The sequence below is a fragment of the Felis catus genome, chromosome B1 (genome assembly GCF_018350175.1).
Source record: "Felis catus isolate Fca126 chromosome B1, F.catus_Fca126_mat1.0, whole genome shotgun sequence".
NCBI lineage: Eukaryota > Metazoa > Chordata > Mammalia > Carnivora > Felidae > Felis > Felis catus.
Genome location: NC_058371.1, coordinates 82928572 through 82956280, shown reverse-complemented (window position 1 = coordinate 82956280; position 27709 = coordinate 82928572). Strand labels below are relative to the sequence as shown.

The 27709-nt window shown below is 38.9% G+C and overlaps 1 protein-coding gene and 2 long non-coding RNA genes across 6 annotated transcripts in view; 1 reads left to right on the top strand and 2 right to left on the bottom strand.

Moving 5' to 3' along the window:
• Nucleotides 1–2194, top strand: part of SMARCA5 (SWI/SNF related, matrix associated, actin dependent regulator of chromatin, subfamily a, member 5) — a 37939-nt gene extending 35745 nt beyond the window's left edge. For all 3 annotated transcript variants that reach the window (XM_045055814.1, XM_003984979.6, XM_045055815.1), the window contains 2 exons: nt 142–249; nt 930–2194. In XM_045055814.1, the coding sequence (XP_044911749.1) occupies nt 142–249; nt 930–995 (174 nt within the window). In that variant the 3' untranslated portion in view covers nt 996–2194. The remainder of the gene's footprint in view (nt 1–141; nt 250–929) is intronic.
• Nucleotides 1693–7998, bottom strand: LOC123384925. 2 transcript variants are annotated; one of them, XR_006596722.1, is made up of 5 exons: nt 7833–7998; nt 6980–7134; nt 6603–6744; nt 5813–6070; nt 1693–4353 (listed from the first exon to the last, which is right to left on the bottom strand). It is a non-coding gene; the product is annotated as an uncharacterized LOC123384925 (long non-coding RNA). The 2 variants fall into 2 exon arrangements; XR_006596723.1 differs by lacking the exon at nt 7833–7998 and adding an exon at nt 7299–7816.
• A 13162-nt stretch (nt 7999–21160) lies between these two features.
• On the bottom strand, nt 21161–25577 carry LOC123384926. Its single transcript, XR_006596724.1, has 3 exons — nt 25247–25577; nt 23547–23667; nt 21161–23337 (listed from the first exon to the last, which is right to left on the bottom strand). It is a non-coding gene; the product is annotated as an uncharacterized LOC123384926 (long non-coding RNA).
• Between the last annotated feature and the right edge of the window lie 2132 nt (nt 25578–27709).

Sequence of the window (27709 nt, the reverse complement as noted above, 5' to 3'; positions counted from 1 at the left end):
AGAGCCCGACCCTGAGCTGAAATCAAGAGTTGGACACTCGAGCCACTCAGGCACCCCAAAACATTATAGCTTTATAACTTGGGTATCATGAAAACAATGGAAAGTACATGTTTACCATATAAATTTATTTTTACAATTCAGGAACTCCAGAGGAGGTGTAACACCTTAATTACCTTGATTGAAAGAGAAAACATGGAACTAGAAGAAAAAGAGAAGGCAGAGAAAAAGAAGAGAGGACCAAAACCTTCTGTAAGTATTCATGAATATGTAAATAACATTCTTAGAAGACTTTTCTTTGTAAGAATTTGAACATTACTTAGCTATCATTGAGGTGTTAGTCCTTTTTTTTTTTTTTTTTTTAAATAAGCTGCTTTATGCATTCTGTGGGGAATCGGATGGTAGTTCATAATTTGGGCATTCATGAAAACCTAGGAAGGCATGTCCTGTGAATGCCAGGAGCTTACAGTTGACATTGAGGAGTACAAGTTACAATTTTAGAATATGTAAACTTCCAAGATTTGGCTTATTGTCCCAGTGATATCTTAGCAATGTGAATACAGATATTTTAAGAGGAAAAAAATGTCATATTTTTATTTAGATTTAATAATTTACAAAGTCATGAATAAATGAATGCCTCTAATGTCCTTGGTATTTATGTAACTTCATAAAGTAGTACTGCTTTCTTTTGGTAGGGCATGTTATACTGGTTTGATGTGTTGACTCACTATTGCTTATTGTAAATCATTTCATTAGCAATAAAATTTGTGTTAGTAAAGTGAGTAGATAAGACTATTTGGAGGATTAAGATTATAATAGGTGAGAAAGTCTAAATACATATTACTATGTAGCAGTTATTAATAAAGTAAAAATAGTCTAGGTTTTACCTTTATTGTCTTGTGCTGAAAAGCAATCCTTCTGTTCATTTGTAGACACAGAAACGTAAAATGGATGGAGCACCTGATGGTCGAGGAAGAAAAAAGAAGCTGAAACTATGAATACATATTTGTTTCATAATCACTAACTTTAAACCAGTAGTTCGTTAATTTACGGGTCTTCATAAGATGTACTGTACAATGCTCAATTGTTATGTCATTCAAAGACATCAGGTTCATCTGTTTACTGAGCTAGAAACATAGTATGTAGTTTCACTTTTTTAAATGCAACAGCTGTGCTGAAATTTTTTTTATCATTAACACTTGAAGTAATAAAACAGGCTTCATTTATTAATAAATGTTTCATTTGATTTATTTTTCTATTATAGTTTCATTTGTGAAGATTGTGACTTTTTGTTTATCAGCTATGATTTCTACACTCAAAGCTTAAAAAAAGAAGCTTAAAAAAACAAGCAAACAACTAAAATTGCAGATAACAAACATTTGTCCCTTTGGTCTTAGTTGTGTAATTGTTTTCATTCACTTTGCCTTTGCAGAAATTTGGGTATCTTTGTAGTGCTATATGGAGTCTCATCTGGGAAGATTATGTAAATTGCATTCTCCTTGATTATTATATGGGTAGAATGGAAAAAAAAAAGGCAAGACAAATTATCCTTAAATTCTATGCATATTTCTGTTATGCTTTGTGTCTGTACTTGGTTCTGAGGTGTGAATATGCCCCATTCTGTTGGAAGACTGGCCTTTTAGTTGTATAGCCAAAGACATTTAGTATTTTCTGGTTCTGTAATGTGTTATTGTACCATTTTGTAAAAGGAATATTATTTTTACTGTTTGGTAAATGTTTTGACATACTACCTTCTTGAAGCAGCCACAATTTAGAAAGAATGTCAAAACTAAGGTGATAGTTTTTTTTAAAAAGACCCAGCCAAAATAAGGTATGAATTTGTCATACTGTTAAATTGAAATCGGTAACAAAGTGTGTCCCCTTCCAGTTTACCTTTTTTGAGTTTTTAGAGTGAAAATTTTATATTTTAAAATAATTTCTAAGTGTGAATGGCAAGATTGAGTATAATACCAGTGTTTATTTTCTCTGAACAGACTTGATAAACTGGAGACCCTGAAGCAGGATTTACCCAAATTGTAGTGTCAGGATTTTAGCTGTACCAGAGGCCTTTATGTGCTACACATAATTTGTATAAAGTTTTATATGTGCAAATTGGGTACATAAACAGTTCTCCATTTTTCTAAGGGAATGCAATAAATGTAGCATCGTGAATAAATATAACTTTTATAATCCTTAAGTGGTCTTTTCTTTCCATTTCTTCAATTTTCTCATTTGATTTTTACTTTTCCTTAGGACATTATCTCTTTCCTTTAGATTTCTTCTAAAATTCCTATCATTTGTCATCTGCCCATACATGGAGATTTTTCAGTGTTGATTTTTTAAAGTATTACTAATACTGCTCACTTTTCCAAAATGTGGAATTGTTGCTATTGGTGTCCAGCAAAATTCAGTGTCTAAGACAGGCTGTAATTTGAGTTTGTGTTCCCCTCCAGATTGACCTCATTTTAACCTTGGGTTCTGAAAACAGTTTTGGGTCTTATGTACACAAAATTTGAGGAATGATCGCTCTTTTCATGAAACAAGTCACCATTAAGCGTGGGAGCCTCATTTTTGAAGAAATACTTAGAAAAATATAAGGCTAAAGGTAACTGTTGAAAGTCACCAAAGACCAGTTTTCAAGAGGAAGAGAAACAGCCTAATAGCATCTGGTGCTAATGGGTTAGGGATGGGAAGAAGTAAACTGTGTGTGATAGAAGACAAACAGCAATATATATTGACTAGTTTTTGGTATCTACCCACCAATTGACTTACCAATTTAGTGGCTTCAAATCTTTGTCAAGTAGAATTACACTTTTTAAGTACTACAAAAATAATTATGAAGATTTTATATATATATATGATTATATATAAAATTATAAACATACAGAATTTTAAAGATCTGCATGTCCTAAAGAGTGGTAGATGGGTTTAGTTCTACCATTTTAAAAAAGGAATATTTAAAAATTTCCTAAGGAGCTGCCAGCCCTTAACACTTCTGTTAGTGTTTTAGTGGGCCAATTCAGTGGGCAGTCTCAAGCTGAAAAGATTTGAAGAGGTTGAATCAAGTGTGGAATGATGGACTTGCTCATAGAACATGGTTGACCTGATTCCCAAAGACCATTTTCAAGGAAGGAGCAGCTTTTTATAAATATAGTGTAACCTATTTCAGTATACAGGCCTACCTCAGAGATACTGGGGATTCAGTTCCAGACCACTGCAATAAAGTGAATGTTGTAGTAAAGTGAGTCAAATGGCTATTTTGGTTTCCTAGTGCATACATTTACAATGTAGTATAATAGCATTGTGTTTAAAAAAGCAACGCACATGCCTTAATATGTGGTTGCTAAAAATGCTATCATCTAAGCTTTCAGCAAGTTGTAATCTTTTTGCTAGTGGAGGGTCTTGCTTTGATGTTGGTGGCGGTGGTAGTTCAAGGTCAGGATGGCTGTGGCAATTTCTTATAATAATGAAGTTTGCCACATCAACTCTCCGTCCAATGAAAGATTAGCAGGCAGTGCTGTTAGCATTTTATCCACATTAGAACCTCTTTCAAAATTAGAGTCCATCTTAAACTCTGCTGCTGTGCATCAACTAAGTTTATGGAATATTTCTAAGTCTGTTGTCATTTCAAGTCTTCACAGCATCCTCACCAGGGATAGATTGTCTCAAGAAACCCCACTGTCTTTGTTCATAAGAGGCGACTCCTCATCCGTTGAGATTTTATTAGGAGATGGCAGCAGTTTAGTCACATTTTTAGATTCCACTTATGTCTTGACACCCTTCAAAAATTATTCCAGAGGGTTCTAATCACCTTCTTCCCAACTCCTGTTCATGTGGATACTTTGACCCCTTCCCATTAATCATGAATGTTTTCAATGGCATCTAAAATGGTGAATTCTTTCCAGAAGGTTTTCAGTGTACTTTGCCCAGATCAGTAAGAGGAATCACTATGCCAACCTTATGAAGTGCATTTCTTAAATTAAAAGACTTGAAAGTCGAAATAACTCCTTGATCCATGGGCTGCAAAATCGATGCTGTGTTAGACATGAAAATAATATGCATCTTGTCTATCTCTGTTAGAGTTCTTGGGTGGACCAGATGCATTCAACATTGTCAAATAAGTAGTAATATTTTGAAAGGAACTTTTTTCTGAGCAGTAGGTCTCATCAGTATTCAGTAAACCATGTTGTAAACAGATGTACTGTCATCCAGGCTTTGTTCTTCCACTTATAGAGCACAGAGCACAGGCAGAGTACATTTAACATTATTCCAAAGGGCCCTAGGATTTTCAGAATGGTCGGTGAGCACCAGTTTCAACCGAGAGTCACCAGCTGCATGAGTCCCTAACAAGAAAGCCTGGAGAGAGGTGCAGAACAGCCAAGTTAGGGAGCAGTCAGACCACATGTAACATTTATCCATTAATTTTGCCCTCTTACAGGGTCATGGTTTATGGAACCCCAAACAATTACAGTAACATCAAAGATCCCAGGTCGCCATAACAATTATAATTAAGTTTAAAATACAAACCTTCAATTTGTAAAAAAAAACAAAACAAAACAAAAAAAACCCCACAGTATCTGCAAAGTGCAACAAAATGAGATACGGCTGCTGTATCTGGATCCAAAATACTGGTGTATAGGCCCCACACTTAAGATTTATGGCAGTCAAGTTTTATGCCACATCCCAATGCCTAAGATTGGGTGGTCACTGATCACTGGTAAAATTTGCAGAAACAGCTGGGGTAGCATTCTAATGTCCTCACCACGTACAACTCTCTTCCTGAAACCACTTTTCTGCTTAAGTCTCAGGCATCGCTCAGCATTGCAAGTTTCACCTGAGGGGGGGGAAAGTATCACCCTGAGTCTGATGTATTTTGAAAATTGATATCACAGTAATCTTCAGACTTAACAGTAATAGGTAAAGGTTTCAGAGCCTAGGAGCTTGTTAGAAGTGTAGAATCTAAAGCCTCAGGCCAGACAGGCTGAACTAGATTCTGCATTTTAGTAAGATATTCAAAGGTGATTCATATGCACAGAAAAATTTGAAAAGCCACTGCCGTAAAACAGATTTTGCCAAAGCAAAATAAAACAAAACCTCAATAGCCATTTAATAATACCTTTATATTAACATGACATCAAGGTAACATGGATTTTTTTTTTTTTTTTTGAGTTTAGGAGAGGAAAATCATTCAATACTATAAAAAAGGCTTTTATCTTAAATTTGGGGGATGCAGATAATTTTACCGGGTGCCCCTCTGGTGAGTTTCAATATGCTAGCATTTAAGTCATTACATCTCAAATATGTTAGGAGAGTGGAGTTTTACCCCACTGTATAGGGTCTGAGGACCAGCAGCAGTAGCAGCAGCCGGGAGCTTGTTAAAAATAGATTCTCAGATCATATTCTAATCTACTAAATTGGAATCTCTGTGGTGGGGCCCTGAAATTTAAGTCTTAAACCCATCAGGTTCAGGCATACTGCAGTTTGAGACATACTGTATTAGTACATCTCCATATACCCGTTGGTTATCGTTTCCCTTTCCTTTAAATGGAATTATTGGACTTGTGATTGTGACTTGGTCTTAAACTAATCTAGTCATAAGACTAAAAGAATAGTGCTGAGCATGTCGATAATTCAATGAATGACACCTGAGCAACCTCATTCTTATAATGAATCCAAGGCACTGGTTTGGTGGTTAAAGAACGAGTCTTGCTGACAATGATTTTGGATGGATTGGGTCCTCTCACAGGAAGGACAGTTTTTAACAACAAAAAAAGTAATTCCCAGCATATCTGCTGTATATTCTTTTCAGACTCACTTTTTAAATGGTTACTCTGGTTTGAAGTCAGAAAAGCAGTTTCCCATGTTGATGTACAGACAACCAGATCGGCTTCCCAGATACGGTCAAGCTCAACTTGGCAGAGAAGGGTCTTCAAAATTCATTCGACAGTTTGGACTTCTGAGGAGTCACCATAACTATATAATGGAGTTATGGCCTGATTACTGTTAAAGTTGCTTACAGGTGGGTTGTTTCTCACCTGAGGCATACGTCTCAGAAGAAGGGAAGTCCATTGATCTAAAAAAAAAAAAAAAAAAAAAAAAATCCATGTTATCTGGATGTTAATATAAAGGTGTCTGTTAAACAGTAATAAGAGACAAAATGCACCCTCTAAAATGGACATGGTACTGCTTTGAGTATCCATACTTATAGTTTCCACATCCATTTGTTCTCATGAGCCTTGTCATCTGGGAACTAGTTTGAAGACCACTTATTTAGAATTGTTCAGGGTGATATGTTGAATATTAATTTTCCTATTTTTATCCTGAGATTGGGTCAGGAACTCAGGATTGGCTCTTCCACTGTTTCAAGGTTTTGCCCCCAGCAAAGAAGAATATGGACTGATGATACTCCAAACTCTTCTTTCCAAATGCTGTTTGCATGCCCTCTTGTTCAGACAGTGTAAATTGTGTGGATATGTCCCTATCTCCCAGTTGTCACCTTTAAAGGAAACAAAAATCTGCTTTAGGGAGTTCACAAAGTAGGAGAAGTGATAGGGACAGGGAAATTGGAGGCTACTGTTGAAATGTGAGTTGCTGGACATATATACCTGAAAGAGGGCAGCAGAGGACTGGCTGAAAACATCAGATCCTGGCCATTCCCTTAAAGGAAGTGCTTCCTTGTGGCTTGTGGCTGAGTATTAAAATTCACATTGCCAAGTTTTCTGACTTGGATCTCTGGATGAGCTTTATCTTAGAAGATGACAGGAGATATTTGGAATTAGCTTTTAAATGCTAATATTCAAAAGTAAATGGTCCATAAATTACTTTCTGAATAAAGTGTAAATTTTTTATTTCAAGAATCACCATTAAATAAAGCTCATGAAACTGGGCTCAGCATATCTAATTGGCTAGCTATGCCCCTTTTTCCCTAAGGTAGTAGATTACTGACAGAATAGATGTTAATAAATATACAAAAATCACACACCAGGATATTGGTCCTGTAGAGTATGGAGGGTAAGTCAGCCACACAGCCATACTTATGTCCTGGAATATTTGGGGACACATTCATCTGTTTCTGTACACAGGAACACCTTCTCAATGTTGCAATGCTGAACTGGGTCCACTGTTAGATCAATGAACCTGAAAGAAAATATGCAAGTCTAATGTCATGTTGACCATAGGGGAAAAAGATCAGATGAGAGTTGTGTGCTAAAGTGTGTTCCTGAGTTTGGCATTTAGATTTTCTTTTTTAGATGCAAAGCTAGTGATTGCAAGTGTTGAAGAATGGAAAAGATCATAAAGACCTGAAGGAGACACTTTCCAGATTTTGTCAGGAACAGCCAATACATCAGATGATGAATATAAGGTGCTCCAGGAACTTCCTAATAAAACTGAAATATAAAAAAGTTATTGAGATAGAGGACAGCATTACTCTCTCAAAGTTTTTAACAATAGATTACTTATCCTGAAGAAATGAGGAATTTTTAAGATTACTGAAAGTGATATCCTTGTGCCTAACTTCATACTAAGATTTTACCAACAGATGATAAAATTTAGGATTCCTGGCCAATGGTAGCACACTCATGCATGCAGCTTCTGTGGTATTTTAAATCATAAACAGTATCAGGTTTCATTGCTTATGACAATTCTGATAGCTAGTAGTAGCCACTTGGAGATTTGGGGGTTTCAGCAGGACAGGGAGAACACGATTAACATGTTTGTCTTAAGTTGGGAAAGAGAATGATGTCGCATTGTTACAAGGGCCATTTATTTGCTACCATTAGGCTAGAGATTGTGGACTTACATATACTAACTATGAACATAATTCTAAATTGTACCTTAGATATAGAAGGGCCTTCACATTCAGAAAAGATCACATCAGTTTCTTCCTCAAAACTCATGGACCCATCCGATAGTCAAAGCTCCTTTTTGGAGAAAAGGAACATCTGGGTATTGAGACCAAATTAGCTGCAACTGGGTCGCTGACCTAATGGGTAGGAGAAAAAGAGACAGTTATGTAATGAAACCCAAATAATTCAAAATAGAGTTATGATTTATAAGTCTAAAATGATGAAGCAATATATTCTCTCATACATAAGGCTTGCCAAGCAACACCATGAAAGTGATAGATCCCACAATACTGTGGTTTAAAGACATGATTAACATCACTATGTTAAGTTTCTGAGAATTCTTAGTTTAAGTTATAAAGAATAGTTATGTATTATAGATTAATGTAGATCAGAGAATATAACTTCTTAAGTTCTTCCTAGTGAGTGCTAGTATTCCAATTGATCTAGGATTTGCAGAGCATCTAAGAAGGTCAAAGAGACTTTTCTAGTCATTGGAGACAACAGGAAGGAAGACCTACACATGTTTGGTATAGTATTTTGGAAAGTGTGGATCTGAACTCCATTTAATATATAAATGCATTAAAAGCTAGGCTTTGGGAATAACTGAGCAATGGACACAATCTCCCATGGAGTTTGTATTAATCCTGGGGAGACAAATGATTTATTTAAGAGTTTCTTGGGGCACCTGGGTGGCTCAGTAGGTTAAGCATCTGACTCACCTCAGGTCATGACCTCGCAGTTTGCAAGTTTGAGCCCTGCGTTGGGCTCTGTGCTGACAGCTCAGAACCTGGAGCCTGCTTTGGATTCTGTGTCTCCTGCTCATGCTGCCCCTTCCCTGTTCATGTTGTCTCTCAAAAAAAAAAAAAAAAAAATTAAAGAAGTTTCTCAATCTCAATTCTATTGACATTTTGGGCCAGATACGTTTATTGCAGAGACTGTCCTGTGCACTGTAGGATGTTTAGAAGCATCTCTGGCCTCCACCCCCTAGATGCCAGTAACGTTCTCCCTGTTGTGATAACCAAAATGTCTCCAGATATTGCCAAATGTCCTCTGGCAAGTAAAATCATTCCTGATTGAGAACCACTGATATATAAACATTTTCATGAAGTGGTAAATTCTGTGAAGAAAAATAAAGCAGGATTTAAAAGACTAGGGAAAAATGGAGGATCGACAAGGGCTCTTCTAGACAGGATGTTTTCTGAGGAGGCTCCATTTAAGCAGAGACATGAAGGGAGGGAGGGAGCTTTGTGCAAATAACCAGGTGAAGTCTGCAGACAAAACAGCAAGTGTAAAGACTGAGGTCAGCAAGAGAAACAGCAAGCTAGACCTTTACGGCTAAAAAGAAATAAGCCAGAGGGAGGGCAGAGTTTAGGCTGCAGGTTTGGGGACTAGATAGTATAGAGTCTTGTAGGATATGGTGGAAGATTATGTTTTTATTCTGAGTGATATGAAAAACAATGGGAGAAGTTTGAGTAGAAGACCAGTATGAATTATCTGTGGTTCTCAAACCAAATTTTTTTTTTAGGTAATTTTGAATAATTTTTAAGACTAAGTTATTCTAAAATAAGTAGAGAAGAGTATAATTTGTATTTTCTCAAAAAACATATTTACACATTCTCAAATTGCTAAGATTACTGCAAAGCCTTAAATATTAAAATGGTGATTAAGGAAACCTTATTTATTGTTTAATGGTATATCTAGCAAAACAAAGTGTTGGTAGCTACTATAAATTATAAGATATTATCTTGGAAACTTTTTGACATAAGTATATAACCCATAATACATTCAATTTATGTAAGTGCTGGTAGCTACTATAAATTATAAAATATGGTCTTGGAAACCCTTTGACATACTTAAACTGAATGTATTCTCGGTTATACACTTTTAAAAGTAAAACAGGAAGAGCCAAGATGGCAGAAGAGCATGGAAGTTTTTTGGGGGTCTCACGTCCCTGAAATACAGCCAGATCAACACTAAACCATCCTGCACACCTAGAAAACTGATTTGTGGGTTAACACAACAATCTGCACAACCAGAACCATAGAACACAGCAGATATGTAGTGTGGAGAGGTGAACTGGGGGAGAGAGAAGCTGCAGAGGGCAGGGAGCTATTTTTGTATGCAGAGAGAGGATGGAGATGGTGGTGGTGGGGAGGGCAGGGGAGGCAGAGAATATAGGAAAAACACCCCCCCCCCCTCAAAAAAAAAGCAGCTGGAGAGAAAGTGGAAAAATGGAAACAGCCACAGGGACTGAACTAAAAAGGGAGAAAGGAGAGGATTTAAATTCCATTAAGACACTATAAACAGGGGGAGAACAGTCTGAAACTCCACGGCTCGATCTGGAGGTGCCCTGGTGAGAAGGGCGAATCCTGGAGCAGAGTGAAGTCTGGGGGTCTTCAGGCAACATGGGGAGAGGCAGTTCCCTTGCTGGGAAGACATCTGGTAGAGGCTGTGTGGCTTCCCCATAGGCACAGGCCCCAGTGGTCCTGGAAGAACAACCACATTTGCTGGTGCTGGAACAAGGTCATTGGGGGTGAAGCCTAGTGCTAGATGTGTGTTGTGGTTTTCCATAACTCCTGAAACACTGCTGCTACATGATTGTGTGCTTTTTCTGGGGTGGGCTGGCATCCAGCCACAGTCTCTGGGCATTGGCAGCAGCATGGTCTTGCAAACATTCCTGGGTGCGGCCGGCACCCAGCCACTGTCAGTGAGACCCTCCTGCAGAGGGGCAGAATGGGTTAAAACTGCAGTCCCTCAGAAATAAGGGGTCAGAAAACACAGCCACACCTGAGATAAAACTCAGGAGGGAGGTGCTGCTTAAGGCTTGGTCATGGACAGGGTAAAGGCAGGGAGTGGAGGCAAGCTGAAGACAAAGAACAGGTGTGTGATTGCTGATAGGGGAGAACAGAGTTCCAATACTAGAGATTGGATAGCTGGGTGACGCCATTTTTACCGCTCCGGTGCATGTGCATACACACCTACAAGCACCACAACAATCCACCCCAGTAAGCTAAGCAGCGCCATCTAGAGGATAAACAGAGCCATTACACTAAGCCCTGCCCAAATGGGCCAACCTTGCTCTTCAGGAACACAAATCTCTCCACCTGCTTAGTTTACAGACTGTAAAGCACTTCATAGTTTGAATTCTAGGGGAAAACAAAGTAATTTCAAATCGTATTTCAGTCTGTTTGCTGGTCCATCTATTCAATTTTCTTTTTCATTTTTCTTTTTCTTGAATACAGAAAGAAAATATTTTTAATTTTTATGAAAATTTATTCTACTATATTTTTTACTTTTTCAAAATTCTTTCAAATTTTCAAAATTTTTTCAAATTCTATTTTACTTTCATCATTTCATTTTATTCGATTTCAGTGTATTCATTTTTAAAATTTTCAAATGATTTTTTTTCTTTCCCCTTTTTTTCTCTAATCTATCAAGCCCCTTTCAACACCCAGACCAAAACACACCTAGGATCTAACATCATTTATTTGATTTTGTGTGTGTGTGTGTGTGTGTGTTTTAATTTAATTTTTCTTTTTACCTAATTCCTTTTCTTCCTTCAAAGTGAAGAAACAAAGAAATTCACCCCAAAAGAAAGCACAGGAAGAAACAACAGCCAGGGACTTAAACAACACAGATACAAGCAAGATGTCTCAATCAGAATTTAAAATTACAATAATAAGAATACTAGGCTGGAGTTGAAAATAGGTTAGAATCCCTTTATGCAGAGATAAAAGAAGTAAAAGCTAGTCAGGATGAAATAAAAAATGTTATAACTGAGCTGCAATCTCAAATGGATGCCACAGCAGCAAGGATGGATGAGGCAGAGCAGAGAATCAGTGATATAGAGGACAAACTTACAGAGAATAATGAAGGAGATTAAGGCAAAAGAGCACGATTTAAGAATTAGAGAAATCAGTGACTCATTAAAAATGAACAACATCAGAACCATAGGGGTCCCAGAAGAGGAAGAGAGAGAAATAGGGGTAGAAGGGTTATGTGAGCAAATCATAGCAGAAAACTTTCCTAACCTGTGGACACAGACATCAAAATCCACGAAGCACAGAGGACCCCCATTAGATTCAACAAAAACCGACCATCAAGGTATATCATAGTCAAATTCACAAAATACTCAGGCAAGGAGAGAATCATGAAAGCAGCAAGGGAAAAAAAGTCCCTAACCTACAAGGGAAGACAGATCAGGTTTGCAGCAGATCTATCCGCAGAAACTTGACAGGCCAGAAAAGAGTGGAAGGATATATTCAGTGTGCTGAATCAGAAAAATACGCAGCCAAGAATTCTTTATCCAGCAAAGCTGTCATTCAAAACAGAAGGAGAGATAAAAAGTTTTCCAAACAAAAATTCAAGGAGTTTGTGATCACTAAGTCAGCCCTGCAAGAAATTTTAAGTGTGACTCTCTGAGGGGAGAAAAGATGAAAAAAATATATATAGAAATAAATAAATACCAAAAGCAACAAAGATTAGAAAGGACCAGAGAATACCACCAGAAACTCCAACTCTACAAGCATCATAATGGCAATAAATTCATACCTTTCAGTACTCACTCTAAACATCAATGGACTCAATGCTCCAATCAAAATACACAGGGTAACAGAATGGATAAGAAAACAAGATCCATCTACATGCTGTTTACAAGAGACCCACTTTAGACCTAAAGACACCTTCAGATTGAAAATAAGGGGATGGAGAACCATCTATCATGCTAATGGTCAACAAAAGAAAGCCGGAGTAGCTACACTTATATCAGACAATCTAGACTTTAAAATAAAGACTATATCAAGAGATGCAGAAGGGCATTATATCATAATCAAGGGGTCTATAGACCAAGAAGACCTAACAATTGTAAACATTTATGTGCCAAATGTGATAGCACCCAAATATATAAATCAATTAATCACAAACATAAAGAAACTCATCAATAGGAATACAATAATAGTAGGAGACTTCAACACCCACTCACAACAATGGAGAGATCATCTAATCAAAAAATCAACAAGGAAACAATGGCTTTGAATGACATTGGACCAGATGGACTTAACAGATATATTCAGAACACTTCATCTTAAAGCAGAATATACATTCTTCTCCAGTGCACATGAAACATTCTCCAGAATAGACCACATACTGGGACACGAATCAGCCCTCAACAAGTATAAAAAGATCGAGATCATACTGTGGATATTTTCAGACCACAATTCTATGAAACTCAAGATCAACCACAAGAAAAAAATGTGGAAAGATAAATACTTGGAGACTAAAGACCGTCCTACTAAAGAATGAATGGGCTAACCAAGAAGTTAAAGAGGAAGTTAAGAAGTACATGGAAGCCAATGAAAATGATAGCACCACAACCCCAAACCTCTGGGATGCAGCAAAGGCAGTCATAAGAGGGAAGTATATAGTAACCCAGGCCTTCCTTGAGAAGTAAAAAAAGGTCTCTGATATACAACCTAACCTTATACCTTAAGGAGCTGGAAAAAGGACAGCAAATAAAACCCCAAACCAGTAGAAGACAGGAAATAATAAAGATTAAAGCAGAAATCACTGCTATTGAAACCAAAAAAATGGTAGATCAATGAAACCAGAAGCTGGTTCTTTGAAATAATTAAAGAAAATTGATAAACCCCTAGCCAGTTTGATCAAAAAGAAAAAGGAAAGGACCCAAATAAAATCAAGAATGAAAGAGGAAAGATCACAACCAACACAGCAGAAATAAAAACAATAATGAATATTATGAGCCATCATATGCCAATAAAATGGGCAATCTAGAAGAAATGGGCAAATTCCTAGAAGCATATACACTACCAAAACTGAAACCAGAAAAATAAAGAATTTGAACAGACCCATAACCAGTAAAGAAATCAAATTAGTAACCAAAAATCTGCCAAGAAATAAGAATCCAGGGCCAGATGGCTTTCCAGGAGAATTCTACCAAACATTTAAGGAAGAGTTAACACCTATTCTCTTGAAGCTGTTCCAAAAATAGAAATGGAAGGAAAAGTTCCAAACTCTTTCTATGAAGCCAGCATTATCTTGATTCCAAAACCAGACAAAGAACCCACTAAAAAAGGAGAAATATAGACTAATTTCCCTGATGAACATGGATGCAAAAATCCTCAACAAGATATTAGCCAATGGGATCCAACAATACATTAAGAAAATTATTCACCACGACCAATTGGGATTTATACCTGAGATGCAGGGCTGGTTCAACATCCACAAATCAATGTGATTCATCACACCAATAAAAGAAAGGACAAGAACCATATGATCCCCTCAATAGATGCAGAGAAAGCATTTGACAAAATACAGCATTGTTTCTTGATAAAAACCCTCAAGAAAGTAAGGAAGGAACATAACTGGAGATCATAAAAGCTATATATGAACGACCCAACACTAATATCATCTTCAATGGGGAAAAACTGAGAGCTTTCCCCCTAAAGTCAAGAACAAGACAGACATGTCCACTCTCACCACTGTTATTCAACACAGTATTGGAAGGCTTAGCCTCTGCAATCGGACAACACAAAGAAATAAAAGGCATCCAAATCGGCCAGGAGGAGGCCAAACTTTCACTCTTCGTAGATGACATGATATTCTATACGGAAAACCCAAAAGATTCCACCAAAAAAACTGCTAGAATTGATTCATGAATTCAGCAAACTTGCAGGATATAAAATCAACACACAGAAATCGGTTGCATTCCTATACACCAACAATGAAGCAACAGAAATCAAGGAATCGATCCCATTTACAATTGCACCAAAACCCATAAAATACCTAGGAATAAATCTAACCAAAGAGGTGAAAAATCTATACACTGAAAACTATAGAAAACTTATGAAAGAAATTGAAGAAGACACACACACACCCCAAAAATATTCCATGCTCCTGGATAGGAAGAATATTGTTAAAATGTTGATACTACCCAAGCAATCTACATATTCAATGCAATCCCTATCAAAATAACACCAGCATTTTTCACAGAGCTAGAACAAACAACCCTAAAATTTGTATGTAACCACAGAGACCCTGAATAGCCAAAGCAATCTTGAAGAAAACCAAAGCAGGAGGCATCACAAACCTGGACTTCAAGCTGTATTACAAAGCTGTAATCATCAAGACAGTATGGTACTGGCACAAAAACAGACACTCAGATCAATGGAACAGAATGGAGAACCCAGAAATGGACCCACAAACGTATGGCCAACTAATCTTTGACAAAGCAGGAAAGAATATCCAATGGAACAAAGACAGTCTCTTCAGCAAGTGGTGCTGGGAAGACTGGACAGCGACATGCAGAAAAATGAATCTGGACCACTTCTTTACACCATACACAAAAATATTTCGGAACCAGGCAGAAACAGGATTGTGGGTTTCCGTAGTGTAGCGGTTATCACGTTGGCCTCACACCATACACAAAAATAAACTCAAAATGGATGAGAGACCTCAATGTAAGACAGGAAACCATCAAAATCCTCAAGGGAAAAGCAGGCAAAAACCTCTTTGACCTTGGCCGCAGCAACTTCTTACTCAACACATTTCCAGAGGCAAGGGAAACAAAAGCAAAAATGAACTATTGGGACCTCATGAAAATAAACAGCTTCTGCACAGTGAAGGAAACAATCAGCAAAACTAAAAGGGAGAATGGGAGAAGATATTTGCAAATGACATATCAGATAAAGGGTTAATATCCAGAATCTATAAAGAACTTATCAAACTCAACACCCAAAAAACAAATAATCCAGTGAAGAAATGGGCAAAAGACATGAATAGACATGAAAAGACATGAATGTCAAGGAAGACATCCATATGGCCAACCGAAACATGAAAAAATGCTCAACATCACTCAGCAGGGAAATACAAATCAAAACCACAATGAGATGATCACCTCACACCTGTCAGAATGGCTAACATTAACAACTCAGGCAACAACAGATTTTGGTGAGAATGTGGAGAAAGAGGATCTCTTTTGTACAGCTGGTGGGAATGCAAATTGGTGCCGCCACTCTGGAAAACATTATGCACTTTCCTCAACAAATTAAAAATAGAACTACCCTACCCAGCAATTGCACTACTAGGTATTTATCCATGGGATACAGGTATGCTGTTTCGAAGGGACACATGCACCCCCATGTTTATAGCAGCACTATCAACAACAGCCAAAGTATGGAAAGAGCCCAAATATCCATCCATGGATGAATGGATAAACAAGATGTGGTATATATATATAATGGAGTACTACTCGGCAATCAAAAAGAATGAAATCTTGCCATTTGCAACTACGTGGATGGAACTGGAGGGATTATGCTAAGCGAAATTAGTCAGAGAAAGACAAATATCATATGACTTCACTCATATGAGGACTTCAAGATACAAAACAGATGAACAGAAGGGAAGGGAAGCAAAAATAATATAAAACCAGGGAAGAGGACAAAACATAAGAGACTCCTAAACATGGAGAACAGAGGGTTACTAGAGAGGTTGTGGGAGCGGGGGATGGGCTAAATAGGTAAGGGGCATTAACGAATCTACTCCTGAAATCACTGTTGTACCATATACTAACTTGGATGTAAATTAAACAAAAAAAGTTTTTTAAAATGTAAGTAAAACCCACTAAAAAGCAGCACTCTATCAGTCAGTCCTTCATAAAGCTGAGAGATGAGACTTTGAAACATAGAGTACTTGAATGTTAATATAGGCTGGTTACATGAACTCATCTCTATTTGGTTATACAAGCTATATTTTGCTTAGGTATGTTTCTGGGCCTCAGTTTTTGTTTTTGTTTTTTTAAATATAATTTATTGTCAAGTTGGCCAACATACAGTGTATACAGTGTGCTCTTGGTTTTGGGGGTAGATTCTTGTGATTCATCGCTTACATACAACACCCAGTGCTCATCCCAACAAGTGCCCTCCTCAATGCCCATCACCCATTTTCCCCTTCCCCCCACCCCCACTCCTCAACCATCAACCCTCAGTTTGTTCTCTGTATTTAAGGGTCTCTTATGGTTTGCCTACCTCTCTGTTTGAAACTGTTTTTCCTCCTTCCTTTCCCCCATGGTCTTCTGTAAAGTTTCTCAAGATCCACATATGACTGAAAACATATCGGTCTTTCTCGGACTTATTTCACTTAGCATAATACCCTCCAGTTCCATCCATATTGTTGCAAATGGCAGGATTTCTTTCTTTCTCATGCCAAGCAGTATTCCATTGTACATATAAACCACATCTTCTTTATCCATTCATCGGTTAATGGACATTTGGGCTCTTTCCATAATTTGGTTATTATTGGAAGAACACCTATAAACATTGGGGTACATGTGCCTCTATGAATCAGCATTCCTGTATCCTTTGGATAAATTGAGGATCCACTTTTAAAAACAAAATACCACTTTGGTTTTCTAGAAAAATTGAGTAAAAAAAGTTCATCTTTCTACCCCTTTTTAGCCTTAAAAATCCCTTTGAGATGATAGGCTATATGTCAAATCAATTGGTTTAGGGTGGAACATGTGTGTGGCCAGACACTCCTAAAAATATAAGGATTAACGGAGGAGATCTAAACAAGTGAATTGACAGCCCAGTATGAACTGGTAAAATCCAAACTAAGGATATGCTAGAAGGCATGTATTAACCTAGTAGAAGCCTTGAAACATATAGGTAAGAAGCTGTTACTAAAATATCCTTACCTATTGGAACCTGATGTCAACTTCAAAGCTGATGGGATCCTTTAGGTAACAGATAATAGGTAAAATGTTCTTGGTGTGGAACAGCAATACATGTAATTAACTTCACTGTATACATCCCAGAATAGTCTTGGATCTGTTAAGGTTTTAGTACACAGGCTCTTGCAGCATTAACTTAACCATGATGATCAGAGGTTATGCTGTTAGAACCAATATTGTAGTGAGAAAAAGACAAATGATGTGATTCTCAGTGGTAAAATAAGGAAGTGGGGTAATTTATTGGTACACATAAAAGTACAGAAGAGCATCATTTCAGGAGTGGACCGGCACCTCACCTTCTCTGCCCAAGACTGGCAACATGGGTATCCCCTGTGTCTGGAGAGGTCCCCCAGCTCTGATGAGACCTCATCTTGGAGTAATGAGGCTATGAGAACCAAGGTTCTAGGTGGTCACCTCTAATTCTATGGCACCCTCTATGGATGGGTCTTATCTCTAGGACATCACCGTTTCATATAGCATACCCTGGATCTCTAGTATAAAAAAGCTCTTGGAATTTAATTAAAGCTGGTGGCTTTACATTGACAAAAAGGACTTTAATTAATGCTTGCAAAGTCCAATCAATTATGCATATATTTTTCTTCTAAAGCACATTAGCTTTTTTGATGCTATATTTTACAAGTTTTTCTTTATTAGTTTTCATCACAGAAGAACCCAGGATTTGAATGCCATACTGGATGACAGAAACTTTGTTCTCTTCCTAGACCAAATCCTGTCCTGAAAATTGAATTCACTGGGAAATCAGAGATGAAACTCCAGTGATGTGCTGGCCTATGGAAGGTGGAAGGTGGGTCTACTCCTTAAGAGGAACAGAGTGAAGGGGACATCCGGATGGTGTGCAGATACCACCTGAGAGGACAGAGAGGTGCCAAGCGGTCAGGGAAAGGACAGATCATAGACAATAGTAGCAACTTTCCAATGCTGGGTTATGGTGAGCATCGCTCTTACTCATCAGACATACTCTTGTTTCAAAGAGGCTAGAGAAATCCAGCAGAGAATAAGCATTGTTTCTACCAACCACTGGTATGTCTCTATGGTGACTATTTGAATTTTTGTCAAAGTTTCTCATGCAGATTGGCAACTTCTTTGGGTGAGGTGGTGCTGTTTTCTTGAAGCAAGACTTACCCTGATTAGACATTCTAGCTGTCCTTGGAAGCAAAACCGTGCCCTTAGGTTTACCACCAGTCTGTTTTTCTCGTTGATGCTCATGCTGGTTGGGAATATGGTACCCAAACAGAGGGGAAAAGAGGAATATTGTTGACATTGGTTTACTGTCTGGAGGAAGAGTGCTTACCACCTTTCCTCAAGAGCAGGTTGGAGATCAGCAGACATTCTGACTCTTTTCTAGGAGTTGGCCGGGGGTCATTTGTTCACCCTGGATTTGTAAGGTGTAATTTAACTCTACTTTTCATTTTAGATTCCGTTTAATCCTAGCACACCAATTGCTTTTTAGTAGGTTTTCTGGTTGTGTGTGTGAGTGAGTCGGAGTAGGAGTAGGAGACGGAGAACATCCCAAGCAGGCTCCACGCTCAGTGCAGAGCCTGATGCAGGACATGATTCCATGATGCTGGGATCATGATCTGAGCCGAAATCTAGAGTTGGACACTCAACTGACTGAGTCACCCATGTGCCCATCCCCCTCCCATTTCTTGCCTCTTTTCCTGGAGCCAGTTTAAGGAAATGAATGGTACATGCCCTGCAGGATACTTCTGCCCAACTGTTTTTAAGTGTTGCAGACACAGCAGTTTTCCTTCTCACCCTTAATAGTCATAAAACAAGTGAGAGGGAATTTCTTCAAAACTGGACTGAGCATAGTCTCTCCATAGCAGGGATAAACCTTAAACAAATAAATGCAAGCCCTCATTTGCATCTGCATTGTACATGAGACCCAGTGCTTGACAGACGAAACAGTCCTAGCAGTTAAAGTGAAATTGCAAATATCAGTTGAGGTCTTCTCAAGGCTCACCTGGAAGCTCAGACTCTGGGGCTCTGCAGACCCCTGTTCTCCACAGGATGGCCGGGACACAGACGAAAGGGCGCTGCACCTGATTGCTGGCCATCAATGCAGGCTGGGGTGTGAACGATGCAGGAGACAAGAGGGGTGCACACAGTCACGTAAGCCTGGAGCAGATTTCACACCTGAAATGGTGAGGATAGAAAGTCAAACCCTCATAAGTATACATCAGGAACATTTTGGGTTTTCTAGCACGAAGACTTTAAGTTTATTTTTGAGAGTCAGACAACGGACAAGCGGGGAGGGGCAGAGAGAGAGGGAGACACAGAACCCGAAGCAGGCTCCAGGTTCCAAGCTATCAGCACAGAGTCTGACTTGGGGCTTGAACTCATTAACTGTGACATCATGACCTGAGTGGAAGTCGGACACTTAACTGACCGAGCCACTCAGGCACCCCTAGCACCAAGACTTTTAAAAGACAGGGAGATAAACCATCCCTTTGGTTACTAAATCCCCCTCAGTTCAAATCTCTTGATGCTTTATTTCTTTTGCTCTCTCCACTGCTTAAGTTTCACATGATGGGTTGATGTAGGCACCAACGACAGCACTTACAAACATGTTTTTCTCTTGAGTGGTTGATTCTGTTTTCAGCCTCATTGCAGATCTCAGTTCTGGATATGTCCTGACAGGAACAGATGCTCCCCAAAGAGAAGCACCTTCTTGCCATTTTAGATGCCAGGCAACCAACAACGAGAGGGGTTAAGAAAGTATTTCTCGGTTGTATTATTATAAATAAGCTGTATATGGTAATTTTCAAGGCTTTTTGTGTCTGGATGTTAGTTCTCTCTAGATTGGTCTGACCTGTTGCTTATTTGCCCCAAGGGGGAATATAGGGAAGTTCTGGGCTCATGATAATGCACAGAGGTACATCTCAGCAGTGAAGATTCTGGATCTGGTGAGGCTATCTGTTTGGCTTTTACACTTGAGCCCATCAGAACACCGTATAGATGAGCCTTGAATAACATAGGTTTGAATAGCATGGGTCCAGTTAAATGTGGATTTTTTTTCCCCCAACCTAGTACAGTACTATAAATGTATTTTCTCTAGGATTTTAATTTTTCCCTCTGTCTTACTTTATTATAAGGATACTGTATTATATATATAATATACAAAATATGTGTTAATCGATTGTTATCAGTAAGGCTTTGATTACTGGTTTCAGTACCTCAACTTTGATGATCACTACAGTTTAAGGGCCACTCTTACCTGAAGTAGAGCAACTGGCAAGGCTTTTTCCAAAGTTGTTTTCTTGACAAGTTTTTGCCAAAGATTCTTCCTCCACCCCTTATCGTTTTTTTGTTTTTCTAGTTTATTGGGGTTGCTGGGAAGCTTTTCATTAATGCCCAAGGCATTGGACACCGTTCCCATGACTTTTTGCCATAAACGCTGCTCTGAATTATTAGTGGCAATTCAAACCTAGAAATAATTTTGTTTGAAAGTGTTCTGACAACTTCTGAGGCTTTCTCTGAAGGGTGTGGAGAAGCTTCCGCCCAACCTGTAGAGGGGTCTGCAAATACTAGCAAAATATTGAAAATTCTCTTTTGTTTTTTTTAGTCAAGTCTACCTGCTGGCCTTCACGGGTTTGGAGCCTCAAATTTGTATGCCTTTTAGAACTGGTGGAGATCCTGTCTTGGGAGTGTTTTTAGCATAAATGTCACATTTTTAGACCATCTTTTGAACAGTTCTCTGAAGATTGGGACCCACGATATATTTCTGGATCCACTGAAGAGCAGCAACTCGCTCATGATGGGTGTTTTGGGAAATATGACTAATTGTTTTTTCCAGAAGATGTTCTGGGATAAGAATTATCCCTGGTTAATTATATTTCCAGCTGGCTTTAATGGCAGCATTGTGTTCAAATCACCATTCTGCAACTCTTCTTAGGTCTTGAGAATATTGGAATGGATACTTAGTTAAGTCTAGGTCTGGTACTAAACATCACACAGGGTCTTTGCACAGGCTGCCAACTTGGCAGCTTGATTTGCCTGACTGCACTAAGGAACAATCCAACCGTCTGATTCTAGTGTTTTTGGCAACGGACAATAGCTGATGGGTCACCAATGTACCTAGCTCTTTGTTGTTCTTAGTCTAGAAAACTACTCGCATCTGTGACCATCAGAAGATCTGGATTTTTCCAGTGGCAGATCCCTATGGCTGGAATAAGCTTGTTCTGAGAGGCTCATATAGCAACAGGCATGAAGACTGTCTTAATATGGGCCATTGTGGCAATTTTCTGTTATCTCAAGTTGTCTAGCTTCAGTTTGCAGGACTTCAGAAAGAGGGCAGTTTTAGCTCTCAGCTATTCTAAGTCATAGCCAGATATTCAAGAAAACCAGAATTCAGCATCCAGCCCAGTTTTACAGGCAAATAAAACACTCAAAGACAGTTAATTAGAACTGAAACCTAACTTCCACAAAAAGGTGTTACTGAAATAATCTTTCTAAAATCACCTTCATTTCCATGAAGGATAGCCAAATTAAGATTATTCTGCTCAGTTGTAGCAAACTTGGCTAATTATTTATAGAAGCACAGCAATCGTGATTGACCATATAGTTTTTTTTTTTTTTTTAATCTGCTTTACTAGAACTTTTCATAAGGAATTTCAGATTGAACTTTAACAGCCTGTCAAGGCTAAGAAGCCAAGCCAAATACTTGCCATCAGACTCCCCCAGCAATACCTATAGGTTTTGGTGAATTCCTCTCTTCTCAAGGTCTCCCAAATATCCTGAGGTTCTTGGACCTGCCAGGAAGTGGCAGGTTCTTATCCACCTGGTAAGCCTGCTGGAACTCAGTAAGCAAGGTACCAGGTCAGTTTTTCCAAGGGGATTCATTGGCTCTATAAAGTCAACATTATTTCCTTAAAGTTGGAACCACACCAGTTGTTTGGTCATAGTTAAGTCTCTGCAGATCTCCCTCAAATAGGACATTCTGGTCAAAGCCTTGGTAATATAACCAACGTTTCTAATTGTGTCTTGACATAAAGAACAGATTCTTATTTAACTTTTGCAAATAAATACATCGCTGTGAAAACAGAAGAACGTTCACTTGGAGTTTCTGAATTCTGGAGGGATCAGGCTGGGAAAGAAAGATAAATGTTTCATGTTTGTTTACAAAAGTATTATTTTATCAAATTTCAGTAAGTCATAAATAGCTTAAGAGGGAAGGTTTCCTTAAACCTGGAAAAGTAAACATTAGAAAACCAGCAAAGCTTCAAACAAAAGCTATAGAATTACCTGCCTCAATTCATTCAGTCCCATGTTATTAATTCTTGTTCTATTGGAATGCAGTTTTCCCATTAGTTCCAGAAATTCTTACTCTATTTTTATGATCTTTAAGGTATCAGAGACCTGTATTTGTCATTACAGTGCAGCTGACCAGGAAATTCTGTGACACATACTTCAATAGTCAGAATTACAAGTCATGACACACCAGGATATGTCAAAATCTTAGGAATTTTATATACTTTCTCGAATAGTTCTATGCCTCCCATGTAATTTGACATACTAAATAAACAGGCCTAATTAATAAAAGAGACTTCATTTAGGAGTTGAATTTTAGGAAGTCTGTCAGAGATCAGAAGGTTTTAAACAACATGTCTACATAGGCTTACAGATCATTGCAAAAATCTAATACTTATGTATTTAGGCGAGGTGGCAATCAGATTCTAAAGGCAAATGCAGAAGATTACACAATTGTTTCAGCTTTTAGTCAAAGACCTGTAAAGACAAAACAAACTTTTTTCTAGGCAGATTAGGTTAAAGATAAAAAAAAAAACTGTTTATAATTTAGACTAATCTAAGAAAACTGTCATTTTAACAGAAAACCCAAATTCCAATCTTATACTGGGGTACTTATGATATTAAGACTCATTCTTTCCAGGAAGATGAATTTTAAAAAATGATTCAATCTCTCCCTTTTTTCTTACCTGTTATTTCCCATGTTGATGTTGAGACCAGGAAGTCCAGGGAACCGTGTGGATCCGAGTTCCTGTGGCAGGTGCTGGGATGTGCTGACCAGAATCCCCATCAGAAATGTCAGACTCTGGGCTGTAGGGACACCACCGATGGTCCCCAATTCTCTGATGCCACTGGGGGGTCGCCCTGACTGAAGACAACTGCCTTGCCAAGGGCATGCCCTCTCCCCAGATGCTTACAACCAATGACTGTTCAATAGGAGGGTATAAAAGTCCAACCCTTTTGTCCCAATTTAGGAGGATTCTGAAGGACAATCCAACATTTGGAACTCCTCAGAGAGTCAGCTAAGGTTTCTGTTGATGTGCTACCACTCAACTCCTGCCTAACCCTGTTCTTACCCTCCCTTTCTCCTTGCCAGGTGCTGATCACTCCCTAACACACTTGTTTACACACTAATCTCTATAATCTTCGTCCTGACCATGCACAAAATTCCTTTCCAAAGATTCCCTTCTCACAAACCTTCTCCAATGTTCTTTTTACATTCATTCAGATTTTGTCCTAAGTTTTCCCTCTTTAAATAACCAGTCTTGCTTTCCTTGCATACAGAATTGCTTCCCTTATTATTTCTAGTCATCTTTAGAACTTAGTATGGAACTACCTGACTTTCAGTAAACACAGGCGGAAGTTCTACATCTAATGCTAACACCTGTAAAGGCCTATTCATTTTATTTTTTAAATTTTTTTAACTTTTATTTATTTTTGAGACAGAGAGACAGAGCATGAATGGGGGAGGGTCAGAGAGAGAGGGAGACACAGAATCTGAAACAGGCTTCAGGCTCTGAGCTGTCAGCACAGAGCCCGACGCGGGGCTCGAACTCACTGACCGTGAGATCATGACCTGAGCCGAAGTCGGCCGCTTAACCGACTGAACCACCCAGGCGCCCCCCTATTCATTTTAATTAAACAACCTTAAATTATCCTTTATATCAGATGTTTTCCCAGATCACAAAGCCTTAAACATTTGGGCTAGTTTCCATTTTTCTGAGTTTTAGAATGCCCAATTCTCACAAGGGCTTGCCTTTAAACCAACTAAGCAGAGCACTTTTACAAATTAGCTTCAGCAATACCACCTGGAGGTAGACAATACCCCCCTGGAGGTAGACATGTACAACTACGCAAACAGGATGCAAACAAAATCTTACAGCCTTTGTTTTACTAATATTTATGGAGAACACGTTAAGAGCCCAATTTTCAAATCTCCCTTTTACAAATCTAATTACAAGATAGAATTGGGATTTCTGGATAGGTTAGTCATTTTTCTTCAGAGTCGAATAAATGTTGCCAAGCAGTGTAACAACAACAAAAACCATCTTATTTCTTTTCATGGATTTACAACTCAATGCTCCCCAGTTTTGGAGGGTACAGCCCAAAGGGCTGCATTTGGGAATCAAATTGTCATTTCCTATTTTCTAATTAGAACACAGCTAGTTTTATCAAAACCTACTCACAGCTGCAGCAGCAAACAAACCAAATGAAGCCCAGGGTACCTCTGTGAGCATTGGTTCTTCTCCCAAAGTCAGGGCTTCACTGATGGAACCACACAACTTCCTGTCACCCCTTTCTGAATCATGCAAGGAAAAGGAGGCTAAGAAATCCAAACCAAACAGGAAGAAGAAGTAAACTTGGGTGCTGTTGCACATGAAATACTTACCAAAAGAGGTCTGTCGAAACCGAACCCCCAAACTGTTTGCTTGCTGCAGGAGTTAACACCGAAGGTCTATGGCACCCAGTTGGGGTCTGTGCCCCAGGCACCCCCTAAGACGCAGAGCCTAGAGGTTGCTTGGACTCGTCACTGGACTCCCGTGACCAGCTGGGAGCTGACAACACACTGGCAAAAACTCCCAGGCAGCAACTCAGCTTTGTTACCAAATTCAAGTTCTCCTGCCTGGCGTACAGCAAAGCCGACCATGGAGACATAGAGGGTTCAGCAAAGAAAAATCTTGTTGGAGAGGCAGTCAAACTAGGAGACTGGAGAGCGAACCTCCAACCCACCTCCTGGAAGGAGGAGAGTCAGGGAAATTTAAAGGCAGATGGAAAGAGGGCTGAGTAAAAAGCTGCAGCTGGGCTTAGTAGGCACATTAACCCTTTGGTTACCAGCTTTAAGCTCACTGTATTAAAGCACTTTCGCCCATACACTTCAGTTGAATCAGTGCAAGCCTCATTGTCCGTGGCTTCCAGGATTCCTTGTTCAATTCCATCCCTACCAGCTACGTGTACGTGCTCCTCGCTCCTCGCGGGCATTCGAATGCATTCTCTACTTCATGCGGCATATGGGGAGGTGTACAATTGGGAGATGATGTGGGTTCACGCCTTAATTCCGCCCCTGTTACCCTGAGTAACTCAGGGTTTTTAAAAATTTTTATTATGGGGTGTTTTTAAATATTTTGCATGTGACTAAGGATTACATGAAAAAATGATTTAAAAAAACTTTTCTGTCAACTTCAAATAAGTAGCTAGTGATAATGGATTACAATGGCATCTAAAGCTCATTTGAAATTTTAGTCTTGGAGTAGCCTCACTAATGAACCTGGGATCCCCCACACTTAGGCTTTCTCCAAGTCTTGCATGGCTTGTCTGTCCTCGGTCACAGGGACTGGAGTGCTGCTTTGTCCCTTCTCAGCAGAGACTCTCAGAAGACCACCTGGTCATCACCACGCTCAGCCAGCAGTTAAGACGTGTCATAGTAACTACTGATTTCTGGTAAAAGTGGAGGGTGCAGACAGTTCTCAGGGAGGTACAGTACTCATAAGGGCTGCTCTGTCCATGCCTGGCAGGTGTTGTGGTGAAGCATTCTTGGTGAAGCTTACTGTTGTCTAGAAGATTGGAGCACTTGTGACTGCCCACACAGGTGCCATTAGGACTGAGAGTGAGCTTGAAGTTTGCCTAAACCCATGTGGAGATAACAGGCAGCATTCACATTGAGGTCAGGACTCAAGGACAGGCACCTGGGTCCCATCTCTAGCTCTAGTTCTTCCAAGGGCCTGTGGCATGGCCCGGAGGGTCCCCCTTCTCTCTCAGTGAAAGCAATAATTATAGCTTTGGTTTTACAGTAATGCTTACCATTTGCCTTAAACATCATCACAGTTATTTTGATCAGATTGGGATAATCAGTCCCCATCAGGCCCATATATTAAATCTTGGCTGAGGAAGTTTCAGCTTCTTCTGTGCCAGCAGATGAGGCTGACAGCGACCTGGAGAAACAGATTCTAATGAAAACATAAGCGACTGGCTAGTCCAGGGTTAATAAGGAAAGAAATAGTAGTTACAATTTGTCGAGTGCCTAATAATTACTAATGTACATACATCATCACATTTATTCCCAACAATCCTGCAAAGAAGATACTCTCATTTTGCAGATGAGGAAATGGAGTCCCTGACAATTGTCTTTGGAAAATATTGACTTCTGTATTACAAGGGAGAAAATCTTGGAATAAGTTGATTAATAATAATCTAATGTATTTAAATTTTTTTAAATGTTTATTATTTTGAGAGAGAGAGAGAGAGGTAGAGAGAGAGCGAGACACAAAATCTGAAGCAGGCTGCAGGCTCTGAGCTGTTAGCACAGAGCCTGATGTGGAGCTCCAACTCATGGACCGCGAAATCATGACCTAAGCCAAAGTTGAATGCTTAACCGACTAAACCACCCAGGCACCTATTAATGTATTTTTTAAAAAGCTTGTTTATTTATTTTTAAGTAGTCTCTAAACTCAATGTGGGGCTCAAACTCATGACCCCGCAATCAAGAATTGTGTGCTTTTCTGAGCCAGCCAGACACCCCTCTTTTAATGTATTTTTTCCCAAACAATTCCTGTCCAAAGAGGTTTGATTTCTTGTTTCAATAAGATGCAAATGTATGCAACACTTCCCTCTGTGGAGGTTTTCAGCTGACCCTCTGATGGATTTCTTCTAGTCCTTGAAAGATAGGACTGTAGACATAAAAAATTATAAGTACACATGAACACAAACACCTGCTTAGTGAAATTATTTTTTATTAGTTGATTTTTATGTAAAACACACAACAGATCAGATTCAGAATGACTTGAGAAAAGAAAGAGGAGGAAGAAACTCAAGTATACTTATTGCCTACAATGGCTAGATGGCTGGGAGTGTCTTA